Raw genomic sequence first — 26973 nt, 5'->3', positions numbered from 1 at the left:
AAGTCAGCGTGACACAGTTACAGAAGAAAGACCATCAGTCATTCTGTCTCCCATAAAGATTTCTGGGGATCATGTCTCTCAGGGGGGAAATGAGGCAGGAGAATAGGGTCTGGAGGCAGGGGACCTAAGGCCAATGCATGCTGACTGGATATCAGAGGCTACTCCCTTTCAACCCCTCCTTTTTCTGCATGGCAGTTGCTGCCTGGCAGTTGGAAATGAAAGTACCTCGGGTTGGTTCCCTCACGCAACCAATCAGACTGGTCGTGGGCCACTACTTTATGTGCATAGAGTGAACAGATGGGAAACCCCTGGAGGGTATTTAAACCCCAGAAAATCCTGTAGCCCAGGCTCTTGAGCCTCTTGCTCGAGCCCGCTCCCACCCTGTGGAGTGTACTTTCATTTAAATCTCTGCTTTTGCTGCCTTGCTTTGTGCATTTTGTCTAATTCTTTGTTCAAAATGTCAAGAACTTGGACGACTATCCTCAACTGGTAACAGACGCACTGGGCATAGGCTTTTAGTGCAGCCTGCACATTGCCCAGGAGGGAGTTGAAAGCCAGCGCTGGCCCCCTCCCCTCCCTGTGCAGCCCCCAGGACCCAGGTCATGTGATCAGGAGGAGGAGTGAGCCCCAGAGCCCTGAAAGCCTGGCTCTGGGTTGGGCCCAATACTGTTGGCCTGGCGGTGCCTGGGATTGGGGTGGGAGGGGTGGGAGGTGGGCTTCAGGAACACCCCCAGTAACCCTTCGCACTCCGCCCCCCACGCCCCCCTGCACCCTCTCACGCTGCGGGCCCCTCCCAGGCCCTTCATAGGCGTATGGGGCTGGGCCAGGCAGCTCTGCTGGGGGAGGGATGCTGGGGCTCAGATCAGCTGAAATCAAAGCCACAGCTCCCTCCCCGCCACGCCGCACCCCTGCCGAGCGCCGCGCACCTCCTCCTTTGTCACAATGTTTTTCAATCCGGTGAAGCAAACTGTCCAATTAGAGCCAGGGCCTCCGGCTTCCATCTTTGCCGACGTTTAATTAACATGCTCCTCTTGGCAGCTGCTGACAAGTTCCAGAAACAGGTTGTAAAGGGTTTTTGTCTTTACCCAGCATGGAAAATGAGGGGTGTTACATCGCGGGAACATGAATAGGTTGCATTTCAGATCCCTCCTTCCCCTCCCCCCGCACTGGTAAGAGGCATGCAGCCGTGTGTGTGTGTGTGTGTGTGTGTGTGTGTGTGTGTGTGTGTGTGTGTGTGTGTGTGAATTGCAAGGGGGCGCGGAGGGTGGAGTTGGAGGCTGAGAGCCTCCAACTCTTCCCTCACCCCTTCTTCCCAGGAGCCTTTGCTCCACAAAAGATCCGGATTCCAACTCTTATTCTCCAACTGGCACACTTTCGCCTCACCTCTCTTCTAGCCAGTAGCAGACTTTACCGTGTTAATTCCTACCCATGGGTCTGTGCCCATGCTGTTTCTTTGCCATCCTTCTGGTAAACTCCTATTCAGCCTCCAAAACCCTGCTCAGGTGGTCCTGCTTTGAGAAGCCAACTGGGCACAGACTTCCTGTCCAGCCACACCTGTCAGAGTTCAGCATGGATTCTGAGGGTCAGGTCTGTCCCCCAGCCAGACTGTGAGCCCCTGAGGGCAGGAAGGTGTATTACTCTGCCCAGGGTGGTGGTGAGCCTGGGAGATCTACCCTCCTGAAACCCTCCCCCACTGTCCAGGGAGAAGGCTGGCTTGGCAGAGAGAAAGAAGGAAAGGGATGGGGAGGAGGAGATGGGCCCAAAGGAGCCCTCCCTCCCTTCTCCCAGCCCTGCTGGAGTGCCCAGAGCAGGACCACATGGAGGGCACAACAGAGATGCCAGCTTTCTCAAGGGCCGAGTTTCTGGAGTAGCCGATGGAGGGGCCTTGAAGCAAGCCCCCAGCCCAGAGCTGAGCCCTGCTGGGTGCCCCAGGCTGAAGGCAGGCTCCAGCACCCAAGTTCTGCCTCTTCAGCCTGGGATGGCTTTCCTTGCAGTGTGGGTGGTACCCTTGGATGAAGGTAAGGGCTGGGGCAGAAGCATGTCTCTTGGGTCCTTTTCTCTCTCAAACTGGCCCCATTGGAGCATTCACACCCATTTTACAAAGGACAACAAGAATGTTTATTCCTGGAGGCTGCCACCTACACAACACAGAGAGGTCTAGGGGACCCAGGGAGCATAGGAGATGCTGGCCGAGGTGCAGGCACGGGGTAGAAGAGCCTCATAGGTGGTGACTGGCAGCTAAGTTGTCTCCTGGGAGAGCTCAGGTTCACCCACCAGGCCCCAGCCCCAATTTGCGCCTGTTTTTCTCCAATGTGGCCAAGACCCCAAGCAGAGGCAGAACTTCTGCAGCCAGAACCTGGCTTGGATGCCCACTTTGTAGCTTCTCCTTCTCCATTCTCAGGCAGACCCCCTGGGATGAAGGGGAGGGCAGGCGTGGAGGCACCTTGAGGCCAAGCCAGCAGGTGGGGGTGCTGCTTCCTCGCTTTTGTGTCCCTAGCTAGGTCAGCACCAGCTCCTCTGGAGCCCCAGGACAGTCTGCGGAGCCTGCAGGGAGACAGCCAAGAGCAGCGGGTCACTGCCAGGTCCTGCCGTAGCCTCTCAGGCACCATTTTCTTTTCTGGATGGGGTGGACATTAAAGGCAATTGGGCATAGCCTCACCTTTCTCTTTCCTGGCACCCTAACATCCTCTTTCGCCACATCCCTCAGGCCCCAGACCCAGCTATTGCCAAGCTCTGGCCTCCAAGGAAGTTAAATAACAATAATAAGAACAGTAACAATGACCAGCAAGGACCCCAGTTTCTCCACTTGCTAGTTGTGTGATCTTGAAGAACCTGAACTTCTCTGAGCCTTAGTTTGCTCATCTATTAAAATGAGGGCAGTAATTCTGCTTGCCTTGTAGAGATCTTAGGAAGGTTAGATGTGAAAGCCATGAGCAAGGGCTTGGTGCTTTCCACAGAGGAGGCAAAGTGTTAGTTGACGGAAAGAAAGAGGGGAGGGTGGGTCTCATCTGAGCTGAGCAACTGAATACAGCCAGACCTGTCAGCTTCACTTTTATAGGTGAGGAAATCGAGGCCCAGTCTCTGGGGTGAAGAGATTCTCAAAGTCACACACCAGCAGGCACAGTCACAAAGCCAAGTGTGCCCCCAGATCTCCTTCCATATTCCTTCCAGGCCCTTGTGCCTTCACATGTTCCTGTGTCTGTCCTGGATGCACATTGTCAGACTCTAAGAAGCTCCCCTGCCAACCCCGTGTGCCCGCTGCACCTCAGGCAGGGGGAGGTGGAAGCCCTCATTTCTTGACGTTTGCTTTTTGCCTCTTTGCTGGTAGCATCTGATTCTGAGAGCTGGGCCCCCACTGCAATTTACCTCCCTGTCATCCCCACAAACCAAGCCAAGCCCATGCTCACCTGCTCCTCACCTGCCCTGGGAGCCTAGGGTACCAAGGGTACCGAGGAAGCCATGGGTAGTGGGGACACCATGGGTACTGAGGGTACTGAGGCTCCTGAGGACTTGAAGTTGGGGTCCTCAGGGATGTAGACAGTGCTGTTCCCTTCAGGCATCTGCAGAGAGAGGATGCAACTCCGAGGGCCCTGTCCCAGGCCAGGCAAGGGTGTCCCTGGTGACTAGAACCTCCTGGAGCTGCAAATGGTGTGTGGCGAGCGCCACCTTGTGATCGCCGTGCGGATCACATGCCACGGAGAGCAGGGTGGTCCTTCAACACAGGTGTCCTGCCCCTACCCTATATTAGGCACTGTCCTGGGTGCTGGGGCATGGCAAGGATGAGACAGTGTCCTTGCCCCATGAGAGCGATGGTGAGGCATTCCAGTGAAATGCCCAGTGACAGTAAGAGTTGTAAATGCACATGAGAGGCTTATAACCCAGCCTGGGGGATGCTGAGAAGTTGTGCTGAACCCACTTTTAAAAGATGAGTAAGAGTAAGGGGCAGAGGCGGTAAAAGGCAGTATGGCAAGTTCTGCAAACTGCAGACAGGTCCAAAAGTGGGGTGGGGAAGGTGCAGGGAAGGCCAGAAGTGGGTAGAGAGGTGGAGGGCAGGGAGGGCAGGTCAGCCCTGCCCTTGCCCCATCTGTGGTCCTGGGGAACACTGGTCCAATCCCCATCCTCTGAGAAGCCACCTCACTCCCAAGGTAAACTACTCAGGGCCTCAGGGGCTGCCTGATAGTGTTCCTTCCAATGGCACAGAATTTCATTATTCCCAACCAGGTACAGCCAGCCCTCCATACCCATGGGTTTTGTATCAGCAGGTTACACCTATCACAGGTTAAAAATATTCAGAAAAAGCAACAACAAAAAATGACAATACAACAACAAAAATAATACAAATAAAGAAATACAGCATTTACATTGTGTTAGGTATTATAAGTAATCTGGAGATTACTTAAAATATATGGGAGGATATATGTAGGCTTATATGCAAATACTATGCCATTTTATTTCAGGGACTTGAGCATCCCAGCAAGGGATCCTGTAACCAATCCCCTGAGGTTACTGGGGGACATCTGTACTGCTCAAGGTATATAGAGCTGAGAGGTGTGAACTTGGAATAAATTATAAAGATCAAAACAGAACCAAGAGGGAACTTCTACATGGGGGAACTGATAACATTTTTGATTTATTTCATTAGCATAAAATCTGTTGGTTTCTAATTGTGGTGTCTAAAATAGTTTAAGTTCTGACTTTATTAAATATAGAATAGAAATAATTATCCTGTGAGAAAAGAAAGTTTATTAGGAATGTAATAACACAGAACAATTCTTATGATAGAGTGGTAGGGAGAAAGAGACGGATACTAAATTGGGTGAATAATACACTTTCAACTGTGTAAGAAAAATCTATGCAGAGAAAAAAAGATAGAGAGGAAATATACTAGAAAATATTAATATTGCTTGACATAGGGTGATGGGATTTCTATTTTTCTCTATTTCCAGATTTTCTTTAATGAGCACCTAGTCATTTTTAATTAAAAACATTTTTAAAGAGTTAATTTAAGAGACATTCGTTATGTGCATGAAGTTACCTTATAGTAGATATTAGTTAAAATTACCCTTAAAACTTCTGGTATGGTTTTAAAAATACAGAGCTAAGCGAAAGGCATTATGGGTAGCCCCTTGTCCCAGGAGCCACAGACACAGGCCAGTCCTCACCCTTGTCATGAGGGGACAGTGCAGGAGGCATGAGGGGAGTCCTGCCATCCTGCATCATCCAATGGCAGGTGGACACCTCCAATCATGATTCATGGGGAGAGGCCTTCCTGAAGTCACAGAAAGCCCAGATTGTGGCATGTTTTTAAGGAAACTGAGTTCTGTGACATTCTACCACTTTCATATCTAGAACAATGTTCCTCAAGCTGCTGAAAGTGGTGGGATGCTGCAGAACTCAGTTGCCTGCATGCTTGCCTGCCTTCTTTCCTTCCTTTTTTCCTTCCTTTCTTTCCTTCCTTTCCTTCCTTTTTTCCTTCCTTTCTTTCCTTCCTTTTTTGTCTCACTTTGTCATCCAGGCTGGAGGGCAGTGGCGCAATCACAGCTCACTGCAACCTCTGCGCCCCGGGTTTCAAGTGATTCTCCTGCCTCAGCCTCCTGAGTAGCTGAGATTATAGGCACGAGACACTGAGCCCGGCTAATTTTTTGTATTTTTAGTAGAGACAGGGTTTTGCCATGTTGGCCAGGCTGGTCTCGAACTCCTGACCTCAGGTGATCTGCCCACCTTGGCCTCCCAAAGTGCTGGGATTATAGGCATGAGCCACTGCGCCCAGTCCAGAACTCAGTTTCTGTATCGGAATCACCTGGGAGCTTGTCAGTTGCAGAGTCCCGGTCCCTACTGAATCAGAACCTCCGGGGTGGTGCCTGGGAAGGTCTCCAGGTGGTTCTTACAGAGACTGAAGCTGAGCACTGCACTGTGATTCCTAACCCAGGCTGGGTGTTAGAATCCCCGAGGAAGCTTTAAAAAAAATTCTAACGTCTAGACCCTACCCCAGAGCAGATAAATCCAAGTCTCTGTGGGCTGGGGCCTGGGCTTTGGAATGCTGTCAAAGCTCCCTAGGTGATTCCAGTGTGCATCTTAGTGCTGAAAACCACTGCTCAAATACAGTGGTGCTTAGACTTGTTTGTCATCAGAATCACCTGGGGGCTTGTTAAACCAGAGTGCTGGGCCTGCCCCCTTGTTTTGGAATCAGGATATCTGAGGAACTTAAGACTTTGCATTTCTCTCCCTCTCTTTCTCTCTCTCTCGTTCTCTTCTCCCTTCCCTCCCCTTCCCTCCACTTCTCTCTCTCTCTCTCTCTCTCTCTCTCTCTCTCTCTCTGTCTCTCTCGGGATCTTGCTCTATTGCCCAGGCTGGAGTGCAGTGGTGCCATCATGGCTCACTTTAGCCTCCACCTCCTGGGCTCAAGCGATCCTCCTGCCTCAGCCTCCAGAGTAGCTGGGACTACAGACACATTCCACCATGTCTGACTAAGTTTTCTATTATTTTTTGTAGAGACGGAGTCTCCCTATGTTGCCCAGGTTAGTCTCAAACCCCCAGCCTCAAGCTGTCCTCCTGCATCAGCCTTCCAGTGTGGGAATTACAGTTGTGAGCTACTGCACCCATGAGAATTTGCATTTCTAACCAGTCTGTAGGTGATGCTGATGGTGCTGGGCACTGTACCATGGGGACCACTGCTCTAGAATAAAGCTGATTGAGTCTTTAGGGACAACAGTAAACTCCAGCTGCAGCCCTGACTATAGGTTGCTTCTGTCACCCCCCCTAGGATGTGCAGAAAGAGAGGTACACATCACCCACTCCAAGCCCTGGGGTCTAGAGGGAAGAGTCTTCAACCTCCATGAGACACAGCCTCCCCCGATGAAGAAGTAGGGTAATGTAGGCTCTGACCCCCACCCCTGGCATCTGGGTCCCCAGGCCCCAGCCCAGCTGATGCAGGTGGAGGCGGGGAGGGAATGCAGCTGCCCTCCTTCAGGGGACCAAGTCCCTAGAACTCACCTCCCAGTAGACCGCATCCTCAAAACAGTTCTCATCTGAAGGTTGTCCCCAGAATGGTAATCTCAAAATGAGCCCTACAGAAAGTTGGAGATTACAGGATGTCAGGAAGTGCCTTCTCTCTGCTCACCCCAGCCGTTTCCCTCAGCTGGGAAAATCCTCCTGGGGCCCTTGGGCTGAGGTCCAAATTGTCCCAGTCCTGTAGCCAGAAGTGCAGAGATCAGGGATTCCTGGGGGGTCCAGGCTGACCTGTGCTGCACGCCCTTTGCTTCCCCACCCAGGGAGCCCCACAGCAGCCCCCCGTTTTCTGGCTCAGCCATTCCTGCTCACCCACAATGATGCCACCCATCAGGGCCATGGCCAGGGTCACCAAGAGACCATAAATCTGGAACTTTCCCTGTGTTCTTGCGGTCCAGTCCCCCTTGGAACCTTGAAAGTCAAAGGAATGGACAAGCCTGGGGTGGAGACAGGGGGCAGGTCAGGGCCCCATGGAGAGGCCAAGTAACTGCTTGCTGCCAACCCAAAAATGTGACCGGGTACCATGGGCCTCAGCCTTCCCACCCACAACATGGGGACACAGGACATATCAGTTGGCCTCTAAAACTCTAAGGGACAGAGTTTGGGGAGAGAGACCCATGAAACAATTGGTCCAGAGTGGGGAAGGAAAGGGAGAAAGATGCAGTCGGGTCCCAGAGGGAATAGCAGGAAGAAGGGATGGGAGAAGGAAGGGGGAAGCTCCATCCCACTGCACCTCCTCTACATTTACCCTTCTTTTCCATAGACTTCAAGGCTGGCGGAGGCTGCTGTCACAGCACCCACGATGCCGCCTATGATGCCAGGAATGCCATGCAGATTGTTAATGCCACATGTGTCCTGGATGTGCAGCCGGGACTCCAGGAATGGCTGGAGAGGGGAGGTGGGTGCTGCTCAGGCCGGGGGCTGCATCAAGGGTGTGGGGAGGCTGGGATTCCAGAGGCCCTCAAATACACAGAGACCCAGGATTCTCTAGCCCTCAGCCCCCTCCCTAGGAACCCTCAGCTCACTGTCAGGAACACAAAGACCTCAGCATTCTCCAGCCCCCAGCCCCTTGCCTGGGGCACTTACGGTCAGGTATACAAAACCCAGGGTGGAGATGATGCCGCAGACGAAGCCGACGATGAGGGCGCCGTAAGGCATGAGCATCATCTCAGCAGCGGTACCCACGGCCACCCCTCCTGCGAGCGTAGCATTCTGGATGTGCACCTGGGCAGGGCAGGCAGAGCAGGCAGGAACTCAGTCCTCTCCCTGGAGCACCGGGCCTGGAGGAGCTCACTCGCTGGCTGTGCAAGGGTGCAGCCTGGGTCCTGGGAGCCAGGGATGGCTGGCAGTTCCCCTCAGCAAGCCAGGAGGGTGCAGAGGACTTCAGCCCCACCCAGGCTTGCTACAGCCTGGGTCTCTCTGCACATGCCACCCATCCCACCTAGCAGGTCTGGGCATTTTCCACGTACTGGTGCACCTGCCGGTGAGCCCTGACAACAAGTACGCAGTTGTTTTATGTGCACCATGTATACCTGTGTGCCCAGACTAGCATGTCTGAATGTTTTTGCCATGGATGCAAGTCCACTTCAAGTGCCTATGGGGTCTAGACATACACACGCACCAGCTGCTGCTGTCTGAATGCTAACCTGTACTGGGTACCATGCTGCTGGCTGTAGGGGTTAGCGCTTTCCATCTCTACAACAAGTCTGCAAGGTGAGGACAGTTATCTTGCAACATTTGCAGATGAGGAAACTGAGGTGAGGGGGGTTAAATGACTTGTCCAAGACCACAGAGCTAGCAAGAGGCAGAAAGGTGTCTTGATCCAGGTTGTGTGGCCCCAGAGTCCCTGTCTTTGACCCTATTCCGTGTCCCTCCCTGCAGGTGGGTGTAGATACACACAGGTGTGCCAGTCTGTTTGTCTGATTCTCTTCCCCAGGTGCCTGAATCCCCACCTCTCTGCATGGTGATAGTGTCCCCAGATAATGGATACTCCAGACAGTGTCTCAGCACACATATGCCCATGTCAAGATGCTTGTGTCAGATTATAAGATAGGCTGGGCACAGTGGCTTACACCTGTAATCCCAGCACTTTGGGAGGCTGAGGTGGGTGGATCACCTGAGGTCAGGAATTTGAGACCAGCCTGACAAATATGGTGAAACCCCATCTCTACTAAAAATACAAAAATTAGCTAACTTAGCTGGGCGTGGTGGCCTGCACTTGTAGTCCCAGCTAGTCGGGAAGCTAAGACAAGAGAATTGCTTAAACCTGGGAGGCAGAGGTTGCAGTGAGCCGAGATAACGCCACTGTACTGCAGCCTGGGTGACAGAGTGAGACTCCATCTCAAAAAACAACAACAACAAAAAAAAAAACAAGATAAAGAATATCCTTGCTCTGGGTGCTGCTGAAGACTGGCCATGTGCTCAAAACAAATCATTTCTCCCCCAGCCTCATCTGCAAGATGGGTGTGGTGATCCCCTTAGAGCTGTTGGCAGGGCATGGTGATCAGCACCCTCCAGGCCCAGGCAGTCAGAGCCACACCCCCAATGCCCTCATGCTCACCATGTCCAGCTTGCCCTTCTTGTGCAGGGCACTGGATATTGCCACAGAGGTAAGCACGCAGGCTGCCAAGGAGCAGTAGGTGTTGATGGCGGCTCGGTGCTGGCTGTCCCCATGATAGGATATGGCTGAATTGAAGCTGGGCCAGTACATCCACAGGAAGAGGGTGCCTGGTCAGACCAGACAGGCCCAATGGGCCCGGAAGGAGAGGCATTAGATACAGCCCCACAGCTCAGGCAGGCATCCTGTCCTTTAGCTCTAGAGATGACCCCACACCCAGCTCTTTCCACCTCTGCAGCTTTAGTCATGCAGAGGCTCTTCCTGGAAGGCCCTCCCTGCCTTCCTTACCCCCCACTTAGCCTTCCACACCACTCCAGGAAGTCTACCCTGACCCCCATTTCTGGGCTAAATGCCCCCACCCTGTTCCCACAGCGCCAGGAGGGAGAATCTTTTCCCTACTGTAGGGAGATCCTCCAGGTGGCACTGCTCTCTCTTCCACTACACTGTGAGGAGCTCCTGGAGGGCAGGGCTGGGTTTTGAGAGACCAGAATGGGTGTGGTCAGTGTCTTCTCTGGAATGAATGGACACAGGAAGTGGAAATGCACATCTTGCCCTAGCCCAGGGGATGGAGTGAGCAGCTCCTGGTTACCACTGTGTCTGCCTTGGGGCATTCTAGGGGAAATACAGGATTAGTGACCAACTTCTTTCAGCTTCATGGGGAAGAGGGATTCTAGAAGTATCTACAGGCAAACTCTGTCTGCCCTTCCCCCAAAGAGAACTGGCAGCCACCCACCATACCATGTGGGGATCAGGTCTGATCATGGTGGCCTTCACCCATCATGGCCACCTTCACCCATCATGGCTGCCTTCGCCCATCATGGCCACCTTCACCCATCATGGCTGCCTTCGCCCATCATGGCCGCCTTCACCCATCATGGCCACATTCACCCATCATGGTGGCCCTCAGTCATCATGGCAGTTCTCACCAATCATGGCAAAGAGGTCTGACTGGTACACAGAACTCTGTCTCTCTTTGCTCTGCTCTAGGTTGCGTCGGTAGAGGATCCGGGTCACCGTGAGCCCAAAGTAGGCGCCAAATGTGTGGATGGTCATGGAGCCCCCTGCATCCTTCACCTGGGGTGCAAGGGGCCTGTCAGACTCTGGCACCTTCTCTCCCTCCCTCCTCATAGCCATCCCTGTCTTGCCACACACACACACGCCCAGAGCTCCAGCCTTCTCGGACTCTTCAGGGTGCAGGATGGAGCCCGGGGCCTTCACAGACCAATCAACTGGTAATGGGGAGAAGGCAGGGATTCCCATCAGCAAAATGCCAGGGTGTCCCCACCCAGCAGATTTGGTTGTTCCCAGATGGGGAAACCCAGGCCTGGCGAGGGACTTGCTCATACCGTCGGAGGAGGTAAGGCAGAGGCAGAACTGAGGGAAACGACCTACCTGCTTTGTCACCCACTGGTTTCCACCTCCGTGCCTCTCATTTGACAAGCTCTGCATTTACACCACCTGCTAGTGCTGTAGCAGGGCTGTTGTCAGGATTCATGCAGGCGACTTGCCCCTGGCGAGGGCCTGGCACTTAACAGGTGCCCGATTGATGTTGGTCCCCCTCACACTCACCTCCCCTTCTCTTTAACCTCCTCCTTCCTCCCCACCCAGAACCAATCTCAGATGAATAGAATCACAGACTCACTCCTTCACTTTAGATGGGGGAAACCCAGCCAGAGAGGTAAGTGTGTCATCCAAGGTCATAGAGCTGGTTGTTAACAGGGCTGGGATTCTCGACTCCCAGCCTAGTGGATGCCTCTACTAGTTGTGTGACCTTAGGTGAGCCCCTTAATCTCTCTGAGCCTCAGCTTTCTCATCTATAAAATAGGGGTAAGCCAGACGCAGTGGTGGCTCATGCCTGTAATACCAGCACTTTGGGAGGCCAAGGCAGGCGGATCACCTGAGGTCAGGAGTTCAAGACCAGCCTGGCCAACATGGCAAAACCCCATCTCTATTTAAAATACAAAAATTAGCTGAGCATGGTGGTGTGCACCTGTAATTCCAGGTACTCAGGAGGCCGAGGCATGAGAATTGCTTGAACCTGGGAGGCAGAGGTTGCAGTGAGCTGAGATCATGCTACTGCACTCCAGCCTGGGCAACAGAGTGAGACTCCGTCTCAGGAAAAAAAAAAAAAAAGAGAGGATATGCATACTGAGATTCAGTAATGCAAAGGACTGAGAGATGACCCTTGGAGGCAAAGGGAACAGCAATTGCAAAGGCCTTGAGGTGGGACCAAGTTTTGTGCCTGAAGAGCAGACAGCACACTATGACAAAGCACAGGAAGATGGGGAGAGAGTAGACAATACATGGAGAGAAAAGTTGGTGCCAGAACAGGAAAGGCCTTATGACAAGTTTGGATTGTCTCCTGAATGAAGTGTTAAAACTGCTGCTGATAGATTTTCAGTGGGTGAATCGTCTTCTATGCATTATTTATTTATTTGTTTATTTTTTTTGAGACGGAGTTTTGCTCTTGTTGCCCAGGCTGGAGTGCAATGGCATGATCTAGGCTCACCACAACCTCTGCCTCCGGGGTTCAAGCGATTCTCCTGCCTCAGCCTCCCAAATAGCTGAGAGTACAGGCACGCGCCACCATGCCCGGCTAATTTTTGTATTTTAAGTAGAGACAGGGTTTCGCCATGTTGGCCAGGCTGGTCTCGAACTCCTGACCTCAGGTGATCTGCCCGCCTCGGCCTTCCAAAGTGCTGGGATTACAGGCGTGAGCCACCACGCTTGGCCTAATTTTGTATTTTTAGTAGAGATGGGGTTTCTCCATGTTGGTCAGGCTGGTCTTGAACCCCTGACCTCAGGTGATCCGCCTGTCTCGGCCTCTCAAAGTGCTGGGATTACAGGCATGGGCCACAGTTCCTGGCCTCTTCTCTATGTATTATTTATAGGCCACTCTGGCTGCTGGAGATGACTTTCCTTAGGGGTAAGGAAGGCAAGAATGCAGCCAGGGAGATGAGTCAGGAGGAAGAGATATGGTAGCTTGGACTAATCTGGTAGCTAAAAAAAGTTACAAAATGAATGACTGAATTTGGGGTGACCTAAATCACTCCCTGCCAAGGAGGGGGAGTTCCAGACAGAGTCCAAATGTAGAAGAGGAGGGTGCTAAGAAAGGGGTGCAGTTTCTACGTGAGATCCCCTACTGTCCAAAGGCACCAAGGAGGCTCCTGAGATACAGTCAAAGGTCTAAGGTGCCTCTTATCTGAGCCACTGAATTGACCTCCCCCAGGGAGCAGCACTCCTGTCATGGTCCACAGAATGGTGCTGTGTCGTACACACCATGGCCACCTTGGCCATTCACCTGGGATCCTGCCCTACAGATTTGCCCCCTCAATACACTGGATTTCTTTTCTTGGCAGAGCAATCTGGAAATGTGGTATGTGTGCAAGAGTGTGTGCAGGGATCTCCTATTCATTCCATCTGATGTGTGGGAAAGAAAGGAGGGGGAAGAACAACATTGAAGGAAGCCCTGCTCTGCCCGGGTGCTGGACTGATCTGCTAGGTGGACTATGGTACCTGCCTGGTGGATATTATTACTCCCACTTTAGAGATGAGAAAACTGAGTGATGTTCAGGAGGTTGAGTGACTCACCAGGCTGGCATGTCTCCCCACCTCTCTATTTCTCCATACCCTGCTGTCCCCCAAAGCATCCCCCCCACCTCATCCTTCTGAGCCCTGCTCACCTTTAGCAGGTTAAGGAGAATGAACTCGTTCACAGCGAAGAGGGTCACTTGGAAGAAAGTCATGATGAGCAGCTGAATGGGGCTGACTTTACCCAGAACTGCCCCAAAGGCCACGCAGACAGAGGCCACGCAGAAGTCAGCGTTGATGAGGCTGTGGGAAGACAGGCCAGTGGTGAAGCTGGGCAACAGCAAAAAGTGGCACTGGAAGCCCTGGACTTTGGTCATATATGGATTTGGGCTTGTGGCTTAACCTTTCTGAGACTCAGTTTCATCACCTACACTAATGGGCACCTAACATTTAGAGCTACTCCAGGAATGCAAAGAAACCACACATGAGCGAGGACCAGTACAGCAGCACACACTAGATGCCCGCCTCCCATGCAGCCCATCTCAGGCCCCCACTGCTTGCAGACAGCTTGGGCTCAGGGTACCACGTGGTCTGGTTGCTATTGTTGAACATGCCCCATATTTGGGGTCCTGCCCTGCCCTGTAGCTTCTACCTGCTTTTCCAGAACCTCCTTTTACTGCCTCCTCTTTCAGGAAGTTTTCCTGTTTCCTCCAACCAGATGCAGTTTTTGCCTCCAGATCCTTATCTCTCACTCTGCACACACCTCTTCTGCTGGTGACCAGGGCCTTGCTATTGGGATCTTTCCTTTACCTTACCCATGAGAGAGGATCTATGTCCAGGGAAGAGACAGGGGGGCCTTCCTGCAGGAAGGAGGGAGCTGGGGTGGTACTGGATGGAAGGAGGGAGCAGGAAGGCCAGCAGGGAGGATGGAGGCAAAGGGGCAGGTACATAGGTCCTGCTCAAGCCTGGACCCTGAACACCCTGCCAGCCCAGCAGAGGGCTGATGAAGAGGCAGACAGCTGGGTGGACACTGTGTAGACCCTGGTTCCATCCATGTGCCCACTTTGCCCAAGCCTGGCCTCCTTGTACCCTGCCAGCAGCAAAGCTGTCCTCTGGATTCCAAGGCAAGACCCTCAGTGTGGCTCTTAGGCTGGGAGAGTTGTTGATGGGGTGTGTAGGGATAAAAGGGGCTACTTCCTCAAGGCTGTCACATCTAGAGGGGACTCCCTTCCCCTTCCATGCGCAGGGCTGTGTGTGTGTGAGAGAGAATGGGGTGAGGAGTGAGAATGAACTAACTGTAGGGCCAGTTCACTGGACTGTCCACTCCACTGCTGCCTCATTCACTGCTGTGTCCGCAGGGCCTAGTGCAGGGCCTGGCTAAATAAGCAATAGCAGTTCCTAAGTGCTAGGCTCTGGGGTACCTACTAAGTACTGTATATGCCCTCCTGTGCCATCCCTGAGCCATACAAGACAGGCACTGTCATTAGCCACATCATTTAGATGAGACATGGAGAATTAGAGAGGCTAAGTTATTTGCCCAAGATCCCATAACCGCAGCTGGAAGATTCATCTTGATAGAAGTGACCATTAGAAAGGAGAGAGAGAGAGGCTGGCCATGATGGCTCACGCCTGTAATCCCAGCACTTTGGGAGGCCAAGGCAGGTGGATCACGGGGTCAGGAGTTCAAGACCATCCTGGCCAACATGGTGAAACCCCATCTCTACTAAAAATACAAAAATTAGCTGGGCTTGGTGGCAGGTGCCTGTAATCCTAGCTACTCAGGAGGCTGAGGCATGAGAATTGCTTGAACTCGGGAAGTGGAGGTTGCAGTGAGCCAAGATCGCACCACTGCATTCCAGCCTTGGTGATAGAGCAAAACTCAGTCTCAAAAAAAAAAAAAAGGGAGAGAGAGAACAGGAGAACAGAAAGGCCCATCCCTTGGGCTATGAGCATTTGGAAGATGGAGATCCAGATGCCACATCTCAGGAGAGCCGAGGAGGCTTGGGCAGGGCCTGAAGAGGGGCACTTTCTACAGTGACAGGTGGGACTTGGAGGACTCTTCATCAGAGACAGGCCAGAAGCCAGGGGGAGGGTCCGCATCTCTGGATCCACAAGGTCAGGTCTGGGGACAACATGCTCATCCCAGCCCTGGGCACCAGAAATCAGCTCCAAGTCAGGTGCTGAAAAATCAATCTCCTGGGAGCCAGTTTGTCCAAACTCAGTTTTTCAAGTGACCAACTTGCTGAACAACTGCTTCACCAAAAACCTGTTAACTCACGGCTTGTAATAATTCCCTTTGAATTTTTTTGAAATTAAAAAAATTCATTTAGCCATAGCTATTTTGCTGTGGTGGCCAATGATATATATTACAGGTGTTTTTATACTTTGGATCTATGGCTTTGGGAATGATAATTTCTTGTGCATTTTGAACTTCAGGGTGATATGCGTGTCAAGGATCTTATACACAAAAAGACTCATTTATTGGTTCCAACACATATCCAGTCAACTATCTTTCCTGTTTCTCTTAATTCATGTATTAATTATCTGGCTTGGATGAAGTAATTTTTTGCAAATATTTGACACGAGTCCTAGATTTCAGACACCTGGCTATCATACCTGGTTGGTATCCTAAAAGTAACAGCAGGGATTTGCCCTTTAAAGGTGGTTTATACCAGTTTGCCTCTAAGCCCTTTCTGTGGACAGTTTATGAGTGAGCTAATGAATGTTCATTTTCACATACCAGTGATTACTTTTCTCAAATTAATTTTTTTTTTCTTGAAGGATGGGAGAATGGGGGAAAACATTTTTTTTCTTTAGCCAACTTTGTCATATGTCTACAGAAATAAAAGTCTGTCTAAACTGGACTTAAAGAAGAACCTCCAATAAACTAAAACTTGGCTAAAGCGGGAAAAATTTCCCAAAGGCTCTTGATTAGGACCTGAGCAACACAAATTGCTATAGGTTTCATAAGTTGCCATGGGATAGAGAGTTTGATAAATGAGTCATTCAGTGAGCTGACCACTTTGTCCATTTATTTTTTTTGGCAAGTTGGCTTTGGGTGAATTTATTTTATAACTTGGTGGTGGTGTTGTGGGTTGGGGAGGTGTGTTGAGGCTTGAAGGAGGTCACCGCAGAACAGAGGGAGGGGCTGAGTCACCTGACAAGATGGGGTGGTGCTCATCAGGCCAAGTCATCATAGAGAAGTCATGAGAAGGACGGAGCTGAGAAGTGACAGTAGGGTGCTCCACCCTTGGAGGCTGAGGCAAGGGGTGGGGGGGCTTCAGCCCTAATACTCCACACCCACACCTGTCTCACAGCTGTTTCTGGCACCTGTTCCCTGGGGTGGGTGGGGGCGGTGAGGCAAGGCCGGGAGAGAGGTACCTCCATTTGGCTGGACTCCCCATTTGGTGTTTCCTTCACAAGGAGCCTCTGAGGCTGGCGCAGACATCCCAGCTCTCCCACCAGAGTCCCGTGGGCTGCGGTCTCTCAGGACACAGGGCTGGGCGATTTTGATGTGCCCGGCCCAGCCGGACCCTGCCCCCAGAGGAAAGTCTAGCCTCAAGTCCCTGCAGCGTTTGTCGTAGGGGAAGGGAGACTCTCCTATGTATGACCCCTGGACGACGCCCACCCTGGAGAATCGCTGATCAGGAAGCCAAGTGTGTGTGGTGTGTGTGTGTGTGTGTGTGTGTGTGTGTGTGTGTGTGTGTCTCTCTCGCAAGCCCAGTGTGGCTCGAAGGAGGAGTTACCCTCCAGCCCCAAGCCCCGGCCCCGCCAATGGGCACGCCCTCCTCCCGCAGGCTCACCTGCCCAGCCCCACCCCGCCCAGTCCGTCCCGCCCCCGGGGCCCGCCCCGCACTCACTTCTCCACGCCCACGACGATGTAGCGGTCTTCTAAGAAGTGGAACCAGCCCTGCATGAGCAGCGCCCACTGGATGCCGAAAGCCGCCAACAGGAAGTTGAAGCCGACGGCGCTGAAGCCGTAGCGCTGCAGGAAAGTCATGAGGAAGCCGAAGCCCACGAAGAGCATCACGTGCACGTCCTGGAAGCCTGCGGGGACAGTGCAGCCCGGGACTCGGTGGTCTAGCAAAGGTTCATCCCAGCTCTGGGTCTGAGCCAGGAAAGCCGGGGCAGCGCCTCAGTCTTCACTGCCACTGACCCGTCTCCCTGCTCCACCATCCCAACCCGGTTCCCCCACCCCCACTTCTGAACCCTGGGGCTGGGCGCGATAACGCTGCGGGCAGAGCCTCCAGTCCCTTCTTAAGGGCCTCTCTAGAAACGGAGGCGCTGGGGGAGGGACCCGAGGTGAGTCCCCACCTTAGCCTATTTAAACCACTGGGCAGTAATGCCAAGAGATTCCCAAGCACCCTCCTTGAGAGATGGCAGCTCCTTGGTTCTACCCTCCTCCCTGAGTGGCTCTGCTGGCCCAGGCTGGAGGTGGCAGCTGGGCATCGGAATTTGGGGCCAGGTGTGGGTTACATGCAGGGTCTAAGGTCTATAGCCCAGACCATCTGAGGCTATGATGCCCTGCCCTCTCCACCACAATCCTGTTCCTTTGCTATGGAGAATCAATGCTCATCTGGCCAAGGAGTAGCCTGGACAGGCCAAGCACATCAGTCATAGCTGATCACATCCCCATATCCCACCACTGACTCCAGCAGATACACATCCCCGCATCACTGAGACTTGAATATGGACCCCGGTTACTCCATCTCCTGGGTGGATGACTCTGGGAAAGTTAAGTATTTTAACTCAGGGCTTGGCACCTGCTTCTGCAATGCTTACACCACAGATGTTGTCGGGATTAAACGCGGATGTGTATGTAAAGAAGCATCTAGCGCAGTGTCTACCCCCCAGTAGGTGATCTAAATGGGCAGATGTCATCGTTTATTTTCACTCAGGCATGGCCTAATTCTGAGTTCTGACCCAAGTCTTCTCCAACTCACAATGTGGCCTTGGCAAGCCACTTCCCTTCTCAGAGCCTCAGTCTTCTCAACGACCAAACTAAAGGGATGTATTAGGATGATCTTAACTGCCCTCTCAGCGCTTATGTTGCATGGTTCTCAACTCCAAGAAAATAACAGAAGACAAAGAGCTTTGAGAGGCAAAGAGAACTGCAGAAGCATAACACACTAATAGGAACCGCAGATGTCACAGGACACAGGGGCCAGATGGAAGGACTCCCACTGGCCAAATCTGGGACAATTTGAGCACCAAAGTAATTATGTGTTATAATGAATTAACACCATTAAAAAAGGAACTCATGAGATCATACTGATAATAAGTTGGTAAATAAATGAGGTAGCAGACAGGGCTCTTGCCTACAGTAGAATGCTGAGGCTACACTGTTAAATATGGAAAAAGTGCTAAAGTTGGAAAATCATCATTTTCATGGTAAAGATTCAATCAGTGGATGCTAAATGCAGGGGGAAATTTTGAGTATGCACAGGACATTTGCATTGTCTTAAAGGGTTTCCTTATAGACTGCTTATTAGTTGCAGGGGAAGAAAATAACAGTAATTATACTGGGCAACATATTGAGTGGGTGATCAAAATTAATATCACTCATGCCTCCACATGTGATACCCTGAAAAGGACCTATCCCCTAGGTGGGATTCTAGCTGAGACTGCAGAACCCAATCTAATCATGAGAAAACATCAGACAAACACAAAATGAGGAACACGCTATTAAAAAGGGGAAAGGCTGTGTTCTTGAAAAGTATCAGTCATAAAAGACCTTTGAAATGTTCCAGATTAAAAGACATGACAAAAGGTATTAAAGTCAATACCTTACTCTAGACTGGATTCTGTATTTGGTGGGGCTGGGAGAATAGGGGGGAGTGCTATAAAGGTCATTATTGGGTCCATTGAGAAAATCAGATATAAACAGATTAAGATATTATATTAATAAGATACAAACAGGTGAAGATAATGCATTAATGGAAATTTACGAAGCTGATTACTATGGTTATGGAAGAGAATATCCCTATTCTTAGGAAATATACTGGAATAGTTAAGGGTAGAGGGCCATGACATATGTGACTGACTCTCAAATGGTTCAGAAAAACAAAGCACACATGTGTATGTGTGCATGTGTGTATGTGCATGTGCATTTGTGTAGAGAAAGAGTGAGCATATAGCTGAGTCTGAGTTAGAGTATACGGTGTTCTTTTATTGTTGTTGTTGTTGTTGAGACATAATCTCACTTAGTCACCCTGGCTGGAGTGCAGTGGCGCAATCTCAGCTCACCGAAACCTCTGCCTCCTGGGGTTCGAGCGATCCTCTCACCTCAGCCTCTGCAGCAGCTGGGATTACAGGCATGTGCCACCACACCCAGCTATTTTTTTTTTTTTTTTAATTTTTAGTAGAGACAGGGTTTTGCTATGTGGGCCAGGATGGTCTCAAACTCCAGGCCTCAAATGATCTGCCCATCTTGGGCTCCCAGAGTGCTGGGATTACAGATGTGAACCACTGCACCCGGCCAGAGTGTAGCACTCTTTGTGCTATTTCTGTTTGAGCAACTTTTTATAAATTTGGAATTATTTCCAAGTAAAAAGTCAAAAGGAAAAGAGACTTCAGGGCCCTGACAGACCTGTCCCAGCCCCGCCCACCTGTCTCCTGGGGGATTCCTACTCCCTCACCCACCTGCCTCCCAAGGGATCTCTGTCTCCCCACATCTCCACCTCCCCCGGTGCTCCAGCTGCTCTGGCCTCCCTTCTGCTTCTCAGTCCCACACTCTAGGGTCTTTGCCTATGGTGTTCCCGCCACTTGGGATGCTGTTCCTACAGAATGGCCAGCAGATCTCAGCAAATTGTCACCTCATTAAAGAGGCCTTCCTGACCACCCATTTAAGATAGGTTCTCTCCCTATGGCACCCTGTTTTCTTTCCTAGGTTCTCTCCCTTAAGGCATCCTTTTTTCTTTCACGGTTCTTGTTATAATTTGAAGTTACACATTTGTTTGTCTATCCCACTCCGCTATAAAACTCCAAGAAGGCAGAGCCATGCCTGTTTTTTTCACCGTGGTATTCCCAGCACCTAGGAGAGTGCCAAGGTCGACTCTCAGTTAATAGCTGTGGATGAATGAATGATTGTTATTGTCTCAGAAGCACCCAGGTGTGCCAGCTGAGCAGTGGTCCAGGAGCTCAGGTGGGATTTCACAGGAAGGGCTGCAGCCCCCCTCCAGTCCAACACCTCCCACCAGGAGGGCTGACAGGTTCTGGTGCCCGCTGCAGCCTGGCCAAGGTTGTAGGAGCAATGCTCATGGCACAGCTGCCTGGACCTTGCCTGCCCTCATCTGTTTCCCCTCCAGGCTTCCCTGAGGCCCAGGCCAGGGCCACAGACCCCTCAGTTAGCAGCTACCTGGAGGAGGCTTAGGGGGCTTGGGACGCTGAAGGGCAGGGGTACAAGCCAGTGTGAGAGAGCTGTGGGTCCTGCCCCAGGGTGGTGTTCTGAACTTCCCTCTGAATTTAGCGTTGGTGCTGAATTTACATGAACAAACACACCTCGGCTTAGGTTTCTCAATGTGTACAGCTGATTTCATGTATGATCGTGTTGCAGGGTTTATCACATTTCTAACTGTTGTGGAAGAAATTGAGCTGATGTATGTGAAGCACCACAAATGGTATTATGGTTATTCTGGGAAGAACTGATGGGTGACAGACTGGAAGAGAGGTGTGAAAGAGAGGGAGGTGACAAATTCAGATGACAATTCCAGAAGCGGGGAGGGGAATTGGCAGGATGACAGGATGGCAGTGCTGTTGACAAACACAAGGCAGTGGGAAGAGGTTGCTGCGTGGGAGGGAGGTGCTGGGTCTGGCCTGGCTGTGGTGAATTTCAGATGACCAGGGGGTTGAGGGCTGGGCTGGTGGGCGGGGGGTAGGGAGAGAAATGGAGCCTGGCTGTGGGGGCTTGGAGCTGAGGTCTGAGATTGGGCAGGCCTGCAAATAGAGCTGTGAGTTGCAATGTGGGAATGAAGGGAGAGAGAGACACAAGCTGAGAACTGGCTGTGCCTTGAAGCTAGCAGAGAAGACGAAGGACGAGCTGGCAGGGAGGTGGGAGGAGCCCCTGGGGAAAGACAGCATCACCGCAAGTGGGGTCCTTTCGATGAGAAGGGTGTTAGTGGCCTCGTGGTATAGAGGGGCCATGCTGGCAGGGGCGAAGCTGAAGAGGACCAAGGGAGCGGCTGCTGCAGGGGAAGGTGTGTGTGGTTTCAGGGCTGCCTTGGCCTCTGTGTGGCCTGAGGGCAGGAGCAGGGAGCCCTCACTTTCCTGGTCCATCCTCCCTGCCTGTCCCCTCTCACCCTGCTCTTCTCCCTGCTCTGGTGGGTACCCTGTCTCTCCTTTTCACCCTGTCTGGGGGTGTCTCTTTTTTTCTCTTCCCTCAGTCAGGAACACAGACACCCACTTCCTTCTCCTTGGGCACCTCCCCAATTTGTCCTCTTGCTTCCCATCTTTTATCTGTCAAACTGGTCTGAATTCAGCATCAAAATATATCCATTTATTAATTTCTGTTTCATAAAGTTTGATGCTACCTAAAATTATTTTTAGGCTGGGCGCAGTGGCTCATGACTGTAATCCCAGCACTTTGGGAGGCCGAGGTGGGTGGATCACTTGAGGTCAGGAGTTCAAGACCAGCCTGGCCAACATGGGGAAACCCCATCTCTGCTAAAAATACAAAAATTAGCTGGGCATGGTAGTGCACGCCTGTAATCCCAGCTACTCGAGAGGCAGAGGCAGGAGAATCACTTGAACCCGGGAGGCAGAGGTTACAGTGAGCTGAGATTGCGCCATTGCACTCAGCCTGGGCAACAGAGTGAGACTTCGTCTCAAAAAAATAAAAATAAAGATTTTTAATAGTGACTATTTGAGGGTCCAAACTGTATGGACCCTCAGCAAAGGACAGAACCTCTCAGATCTATCTACAGGTTCTTTGTCAGTCAAATGAGAGATAGTAACAGCCCCTGGACAGTGCTCACTGCAGAGCTTTGTAGCACACATGTAATGGGATAAAACAATCAAAGCCCTGTGCGAAGGCAGCTGGCTCTTTAGCAATTGCCCCATCATATAAGTTATTATTTCTCTTTTTCTCTTTCAAGACTGACAAGGTTGAATTGGGTTGGCAACTTGCTGAGGGTCAAGAGAAGCTGACCCTCAGTCTCCCTCCCCAGCTTTGGTGACTCCAGCTGTCCTGCCCAGAACTGGCTTCCTCAACCTGGAGGTCCCTGATGGGGCGGGGCTGGCACTCTGGCCTCCAGGGGGCACCAGTACCCAGCTGTTCTGCCTCTCCCCTTACTCCCAGCCCCCAGCCCCATTCTAGCTCCTGTGCTTCCCTCTGTAGATGAGTCCCCCACCAAGCTGGCTGAGTCTAGGGGAACAAAGTGTCCCACACTAATGGGCCTCTGCAGCCCTCCCCTCTGCTGCATCAGCACAGGAAGGATGGTGCCCTCCAGGGGCTGGGTGCCGCCCCCCTCCCCCTCCCATTTGCAGCCCAGCCTGTTTTCTTTGAGACCTACTGTCCAGTTCCCCAATTCCCCCAAGACTCCATGCCCACCTCTTCCACATCAACACTGCAAAATCTCCTGGGGAGATGGTGAGGGGCAGCAATGCCACAGAAGACCCTGGAAAGCAGGTAGGCCCTGGGGCAGGGGGGCTTGGCTCTGACCCTGCCTGTGCCACTGGCTGGCTGAGAGTGTCCAGCTCCTCTCGAACCTCCATTACCTCCATCATAAAATGGAAATTATAAATGCCCCACCTGACAGGGCAGGCATAAAGCATTTTGTGATTGGGAAGTGCACAAAAGAATTTAAATGCTGTAATAGTTCCAACTAATATTCAGGGAGACGTGTCTCCACCATGTTTCTAACCAGGTGCTGATACTTACACACCTTCATGGAAGGAGCACTTACTCCCTTCTGGGGAAGCCCAGTGGCAGCATTTACTGTCCTCTCCCTTTATGCCAGGAGATGAGTGCCCTACCAGTCCCCTGTCATCTTGAATCTTCTTAGAGATCCTGTACTTTATAACATTTCTACCTTAAGATGGGCTCGCTGAGGCTCACTGGGGCGAGGTGGTTGGCTCCTCCATGCAGTGATGCACCCAAATGGGATCTGTTTAATTCTAAAGTTCCACTGCCTTCTGCCTGTGGGTAAGCTCGTCCTTTATCAAACGGAGCCTGCTTCGGCCTCATGACACAGTCCTTCCGGTGTTTGAAACCAGAGCTTCCTCTGCCCTGGGTTATCTCCCAAAATGTGTCCCACTCCTCCCTTGGTCTTCCAGGGAGCTTCTGGAGTCCAGGCCCTGGTGGCTCCTCCTTGGGCCAGCCTCCCTGAAGCCACTGCCCTCAGCGGTTCACCCAGACCCTGGAGCACCAGCCCATAGGGAGCTGCGTGTTCAGCAGCCACAGCCACTGCCTGCATCACGGGCCTCCAGGGGCACTGCCAGATGAGTCCCCAGCTGGCTCCATGCCTGCTGCCTGCTGCAGGGCCCATGCCTGGGGAGCCATCCCCAGGCCAAGCCAACTGGAGCTGGACTCCTCTGGAAACTGGAGATGCCCAGCAGGCTTCATTAATCCCCAGTAGAAACGAGGCTAGCACAGCTGCTGATGGCCTGGATCCAGGAACAGGGAAGGCACCTCAGGGCCTGCCCTCACCCCAATCCCCTAGGAATCACCTCGCTGCCCAGGAACCCAGGCTTGGGGACTCACATGGGCCAGGAAGCCTTGTGCCCTCTAACTCCTAACCACAGCCACCGTGAGTGGAGCGGGGGAAAGGGGGAGGGTTGAGACTAGGGAGGAGAGTGGGCCAGGAGTGTGGGCTCAGACCCCAGGGCTGCTCCTCTCGCTCCCTGGTTTCTCAGCTGAGTGACCTTTGCAAGACACTTCTCTCTGGCCTTAGTTTCCTCATCTGTAGAATGGGGGTCGTCACAGCACCTCCCTCACAGGTGGTGGTGATGATTAAAGGAGAGAATGCATGCGCGGTTGGAGGGGTGGCCACTACTTCTTGCCAAGATTCTTTCCCTATACCCCTCTCCTCTGTTGCTTCCTGCTCCAGTGGCCAAGAGCTCCCCAGGAGAACTAGCAGGGGAAACTCAAGGCCCTCCTTGATGCTGGGGCTCTCCCCCTGTTAGCATCCTTACCCCATCCCTTTCACAAACCCTACTCTCGGGCCACACAGAACCACTCACCCTCCTTGCAACACTACCCCCTTTTAGCGGCCCCCTTGGCTGCTCGGCTTCTCCCCTCCTCACCATCCACCATTTGCCAGGAAGCCATCACTGATCCCTTCTGCTCAGAGCACTTGGTCCCACTGAGGCTCTGGGTGCCATGGTGCCCCTCTCTGCTTCCAAAAAGTCTGGGGACAGAGACCCAGGATATTCAACTTATTTATCCAGAGTGACCATAGCCCTGCTTTGCCGGGACAGTCATGGCTTATCCCTGGGTCCCAGCAAATTACTACCAGCACCACCTTCACTCTCAGAGATGTCCTCTGATGATGATAAATTATATGATCACACTACAGATAAGCGCTTGTTGCATGAACACATGAATGGTGGGGTGTGAAAGGTGGGTGGGTGAGTGTGGTGGGAGGAGGATAAGAGCTGGGGAGTTGTAAGGACTGTACCTCCCCACTGGTGAGGTTCTGCAGCTCCTATTACAGGGTCTCTCTCTCTCTCTCTCTCTTTTTTTGAAAGGGAGAGAGATAGAGATTCACTCTGTCACCTAGGCTGGAGTGCAGTGGTGCTGTCATAGCTCACTGTAGCTTCAAACTCCCAAGCTCAAACGATCCTCCCACCTCGGCCTCCCAAAGTGTGCTGGGATTACAGGTGTGAGCCATCGCACCCAGCCTATTTGAGGTCTTGAGGTCCTCCACTCCCCAGACACACTGAGGACCTGTGAATGCCGGTGGGAGGCTTTGCCCCTTACGCTCTGGGGTCAAGTAAGAAGCAAGAGCGGGAGGGAGGGAGAAGAACAGGCAAAGGAGGGTCTCAAGCTTGCCTGCCTCACTGTTTGCTGGAAAGTCCCCCCTCTGAGGAGAGGAAAGGTGGACAATGTGAACAGTGGATTTGGAGCCTGAATCCCAAGGCTGCATGCAACTGTCTAAGATATCTTTTAAAAAACAGCCCTAAATGGAGCCCAGGAGAAACTGTGGTCTCCCCAGCAGGGGGCGCACCCCTTGTCTGTTACTTCCCTTCTAGGCACCATATAACTATTAATGCAGCCCATGATAGCCCTAACTTTTTGGCAGCCACTTAATATGGCTGGTTCCCACCAAGCCTGCAGCCCCCCAGACTCAGTCTTTTTTCATGCAGGCTGCCATTCTGAAAGTGTGCAGTTGTTTTCTCGGAGATAGAGAATCCCCTGTTGCCGAGAATGTCTAAGGTGTGGAGGGAACACCAGCTGATACAGGCGGCTGCTAGAGAGGGGCTTTAGGGTTCCTTTCGAAGCTAACAGTCAATGACTACATGAACACCACCGGCTAGAATAATTGTCATTGGCTGATGGCAGATGCAGTGGGAAATCAGAAAGAACAAGGGCATTCTGATTTTGGGAAGAGCCCCGGGCTGGGAGTCCAGAGGTCGGTCAGCTCAGAGTGACCTTGGGTTAGCTCTCCCTGCCCCTGAGTCCTAGGGCACCTGTGTTTGGTGCTCTTGTAGCAATTGCTCCATTATAAAGAGAGGATCCCACCCCAACTCTGTGGCAGAACTTTACATGCACCGCCCCACGTGGCCGCCCCGCCCCCCTGCCCGGGTCTCAAAAGCCCCGCCGGCCTCCGAGCGTCCGAACCGCCCGCTGCCCGCCCGGCCAGGCACCCCTGCAGCATGACCTGGAACACCAACCTCCGCTGGCGGCGGAGCCTCACCCCAACCCCTGTGAGGGAGGTCCTACCATTATCTTCATTCTGTAGATAAGGAAATTGAGGTTTAGGAAGGTTGGCATTTGCCTGAGGCCACCCACCTGGTTTATGGCAAGAGCCACGAGAGCACGAGAGAAAGGGAGGTATGTGATTGTAGGGTCATGCTCTTAACCACAGCACCGCTGACATCAGAAAATTCAGGGGCGCTTGTTTTCCCTCTCCAAGCTAAAAGGGGGTGGGTGTCCTGGCCTCCTGGCCCACCAGTGGTCCCACAACCCCTCTGCCCGCAGCAGGGCTGGCGCTTATTTGGAGTAGGCGTTCCTCTGGACAAGGGAGCCAGGTCATCCACTGGTTGGTAATGGAGCGAGAGGACTCGGGTCTTTTTAGGATACCAAGCAGGGCTCTCTGACAGGGATGTTGGGGGCCTCTGACGGCTGGGAGGGCGGTCAAATAAAAACCTCATCCCGGTGTTTTCCCTACTAGTTTGTCACGGGGAAAAGGAGTTTGTGCACATCTGACAATTTCCCACGCATGCCCTGCAGAGGCCGGCGAGATGGGGAGTCCGCGGCTGCAGGGCAGACCCCCTCCTCTGCCCCGCTCTGGGCCGAGCCCTTGGCCAGGTGGGGACCGGCGCGGATATGCCTCGGCAGGGCCTGCAGGCGGCGGGACTTACTTGGGTAGCGATAGTAGAATTCGTTCTCCACGTCGCTCAAGTTCTTGTGCTTCCTGTCTGTCCACCAGTGGGCGTCGGCGTCGAAGTCGTAGCGCACGAACACCCCGAAGAGAATCACCATAGCCACCTGCAGGAGCAGGCAAGTGAGCGGCAGCCGCCAGCGGAGGTTGGTGTTCCAGGTCATGCTGCAGGGGTGCCTGGCCGGGCGGGCAGCGGGCGGTTCGGACGCTCGGAGGCCGGCGGGGCTTTTGAGACCCGGGCAGGGGGGCGGGGCGGCCACGTGGGGCGCGGAGCAG

General features: G+C 52.6%; 1 protein-coding gene and 1 long non-coding RNA gene across 3 annotated transcripts; one reads left to right on the top strand and one right to left on the bottom strand.

Moving 5' to 3' along the window:
• Positions 1–1817: 1817 nt before the first annotated feature.
• Positions 1818–26949, bottom strand: RHCG (Rh family C glycoprotein). 2 transcript variants are annotated; one of them, XM_055277256.2, is made up of 11 exons: positions 26678–26949; positions 17017–17203; positions 13309–13459; positions 10552–10699; positions 9569–9735; positions 8095–8232; positions 7757–7893; positions 7321–7445; positions 6994–7067; positions 3408–3560; positions 1818–2544 (listed from the first exon to the last, which is right to left on the bottom strand). In XM_055277256.2, exons 1-10 carry the CDS (start codon positions 26859–26861, stop codon positions 3432–3434), a joined length of 1440 nt encoding a protein of 479 aa, XP_055133231.2. In that variant the 5' UTR covers positions 26862–26949; the 3' UTR covers positions 1818–2544; positions 3408–3431. The 2 variants fall into 2 exon arrangements, with proteins under 2 accessions (XP_055133231.2, XP_063496190.1); XM_063640120.1 differs by having other exon boundaries at positions 3419–3560.
• On the top strand, positions 6762–9569 carry LOC129482089 (uncharacterized). The gene is made up of 3 exons (XR_008657601.1): positions 6762–6868; positions 7772–7906; positions 9455–9569. It is a non-coding gene; the product is annotated as an uncharacterized lncRNA (long non-coding RNA).
• Positions 26950–26973: the final 24 nt, after the last annotated feature.

The sequence above is a fragment of the Symphalangus syndactylus genome, chromosome 5, assembly GCF_028878055.3.
Source record: "Symphalangus syndactylus isolate Jambi chromosome 5, NHGRI_mSymSyn1-v2.1_pri, whole genome shotgun sequence".
Lineage (NCBI taxonomy): Eukaryota > Metazoa > Chordata > Mammalia > Primates > Hylobatidae > Symphalangus > Symphalangus syndactylus.
Note: the sequence above shows the minus strand (reverse complement) of the source record. Positions and strands in the feature narration are given on the sequence as shown.

What these genes read in the sequence shown, in the direction of transcription:
- RHCG (XM_055277256.2), bottom strand. Translation starts at nt 26,861, where the DNA reads ATGACCTGGAACACCAACCTCCGCTGGCGGCTGCCGCTCACTTGCCTG. An exon ending in TTCTCCTTAACCTGCTAAAG is followed by an intron (nt 10,700 to 13,308) that starts GTGAGCAGGGCT and finishes CTTGCACCCCAG; the next exon opens with GTGAAGGATGCAGGGGGCTC. An exon ending in TGGGTTTTGTATACCTGACC is followed by an intron (nt 7,894 to 8,094) that starts GTAAGTGCCCCA and finishes TCCCCTCTCCAG; the next exon opens with CCATTCCTGGAGTCCCGGCT.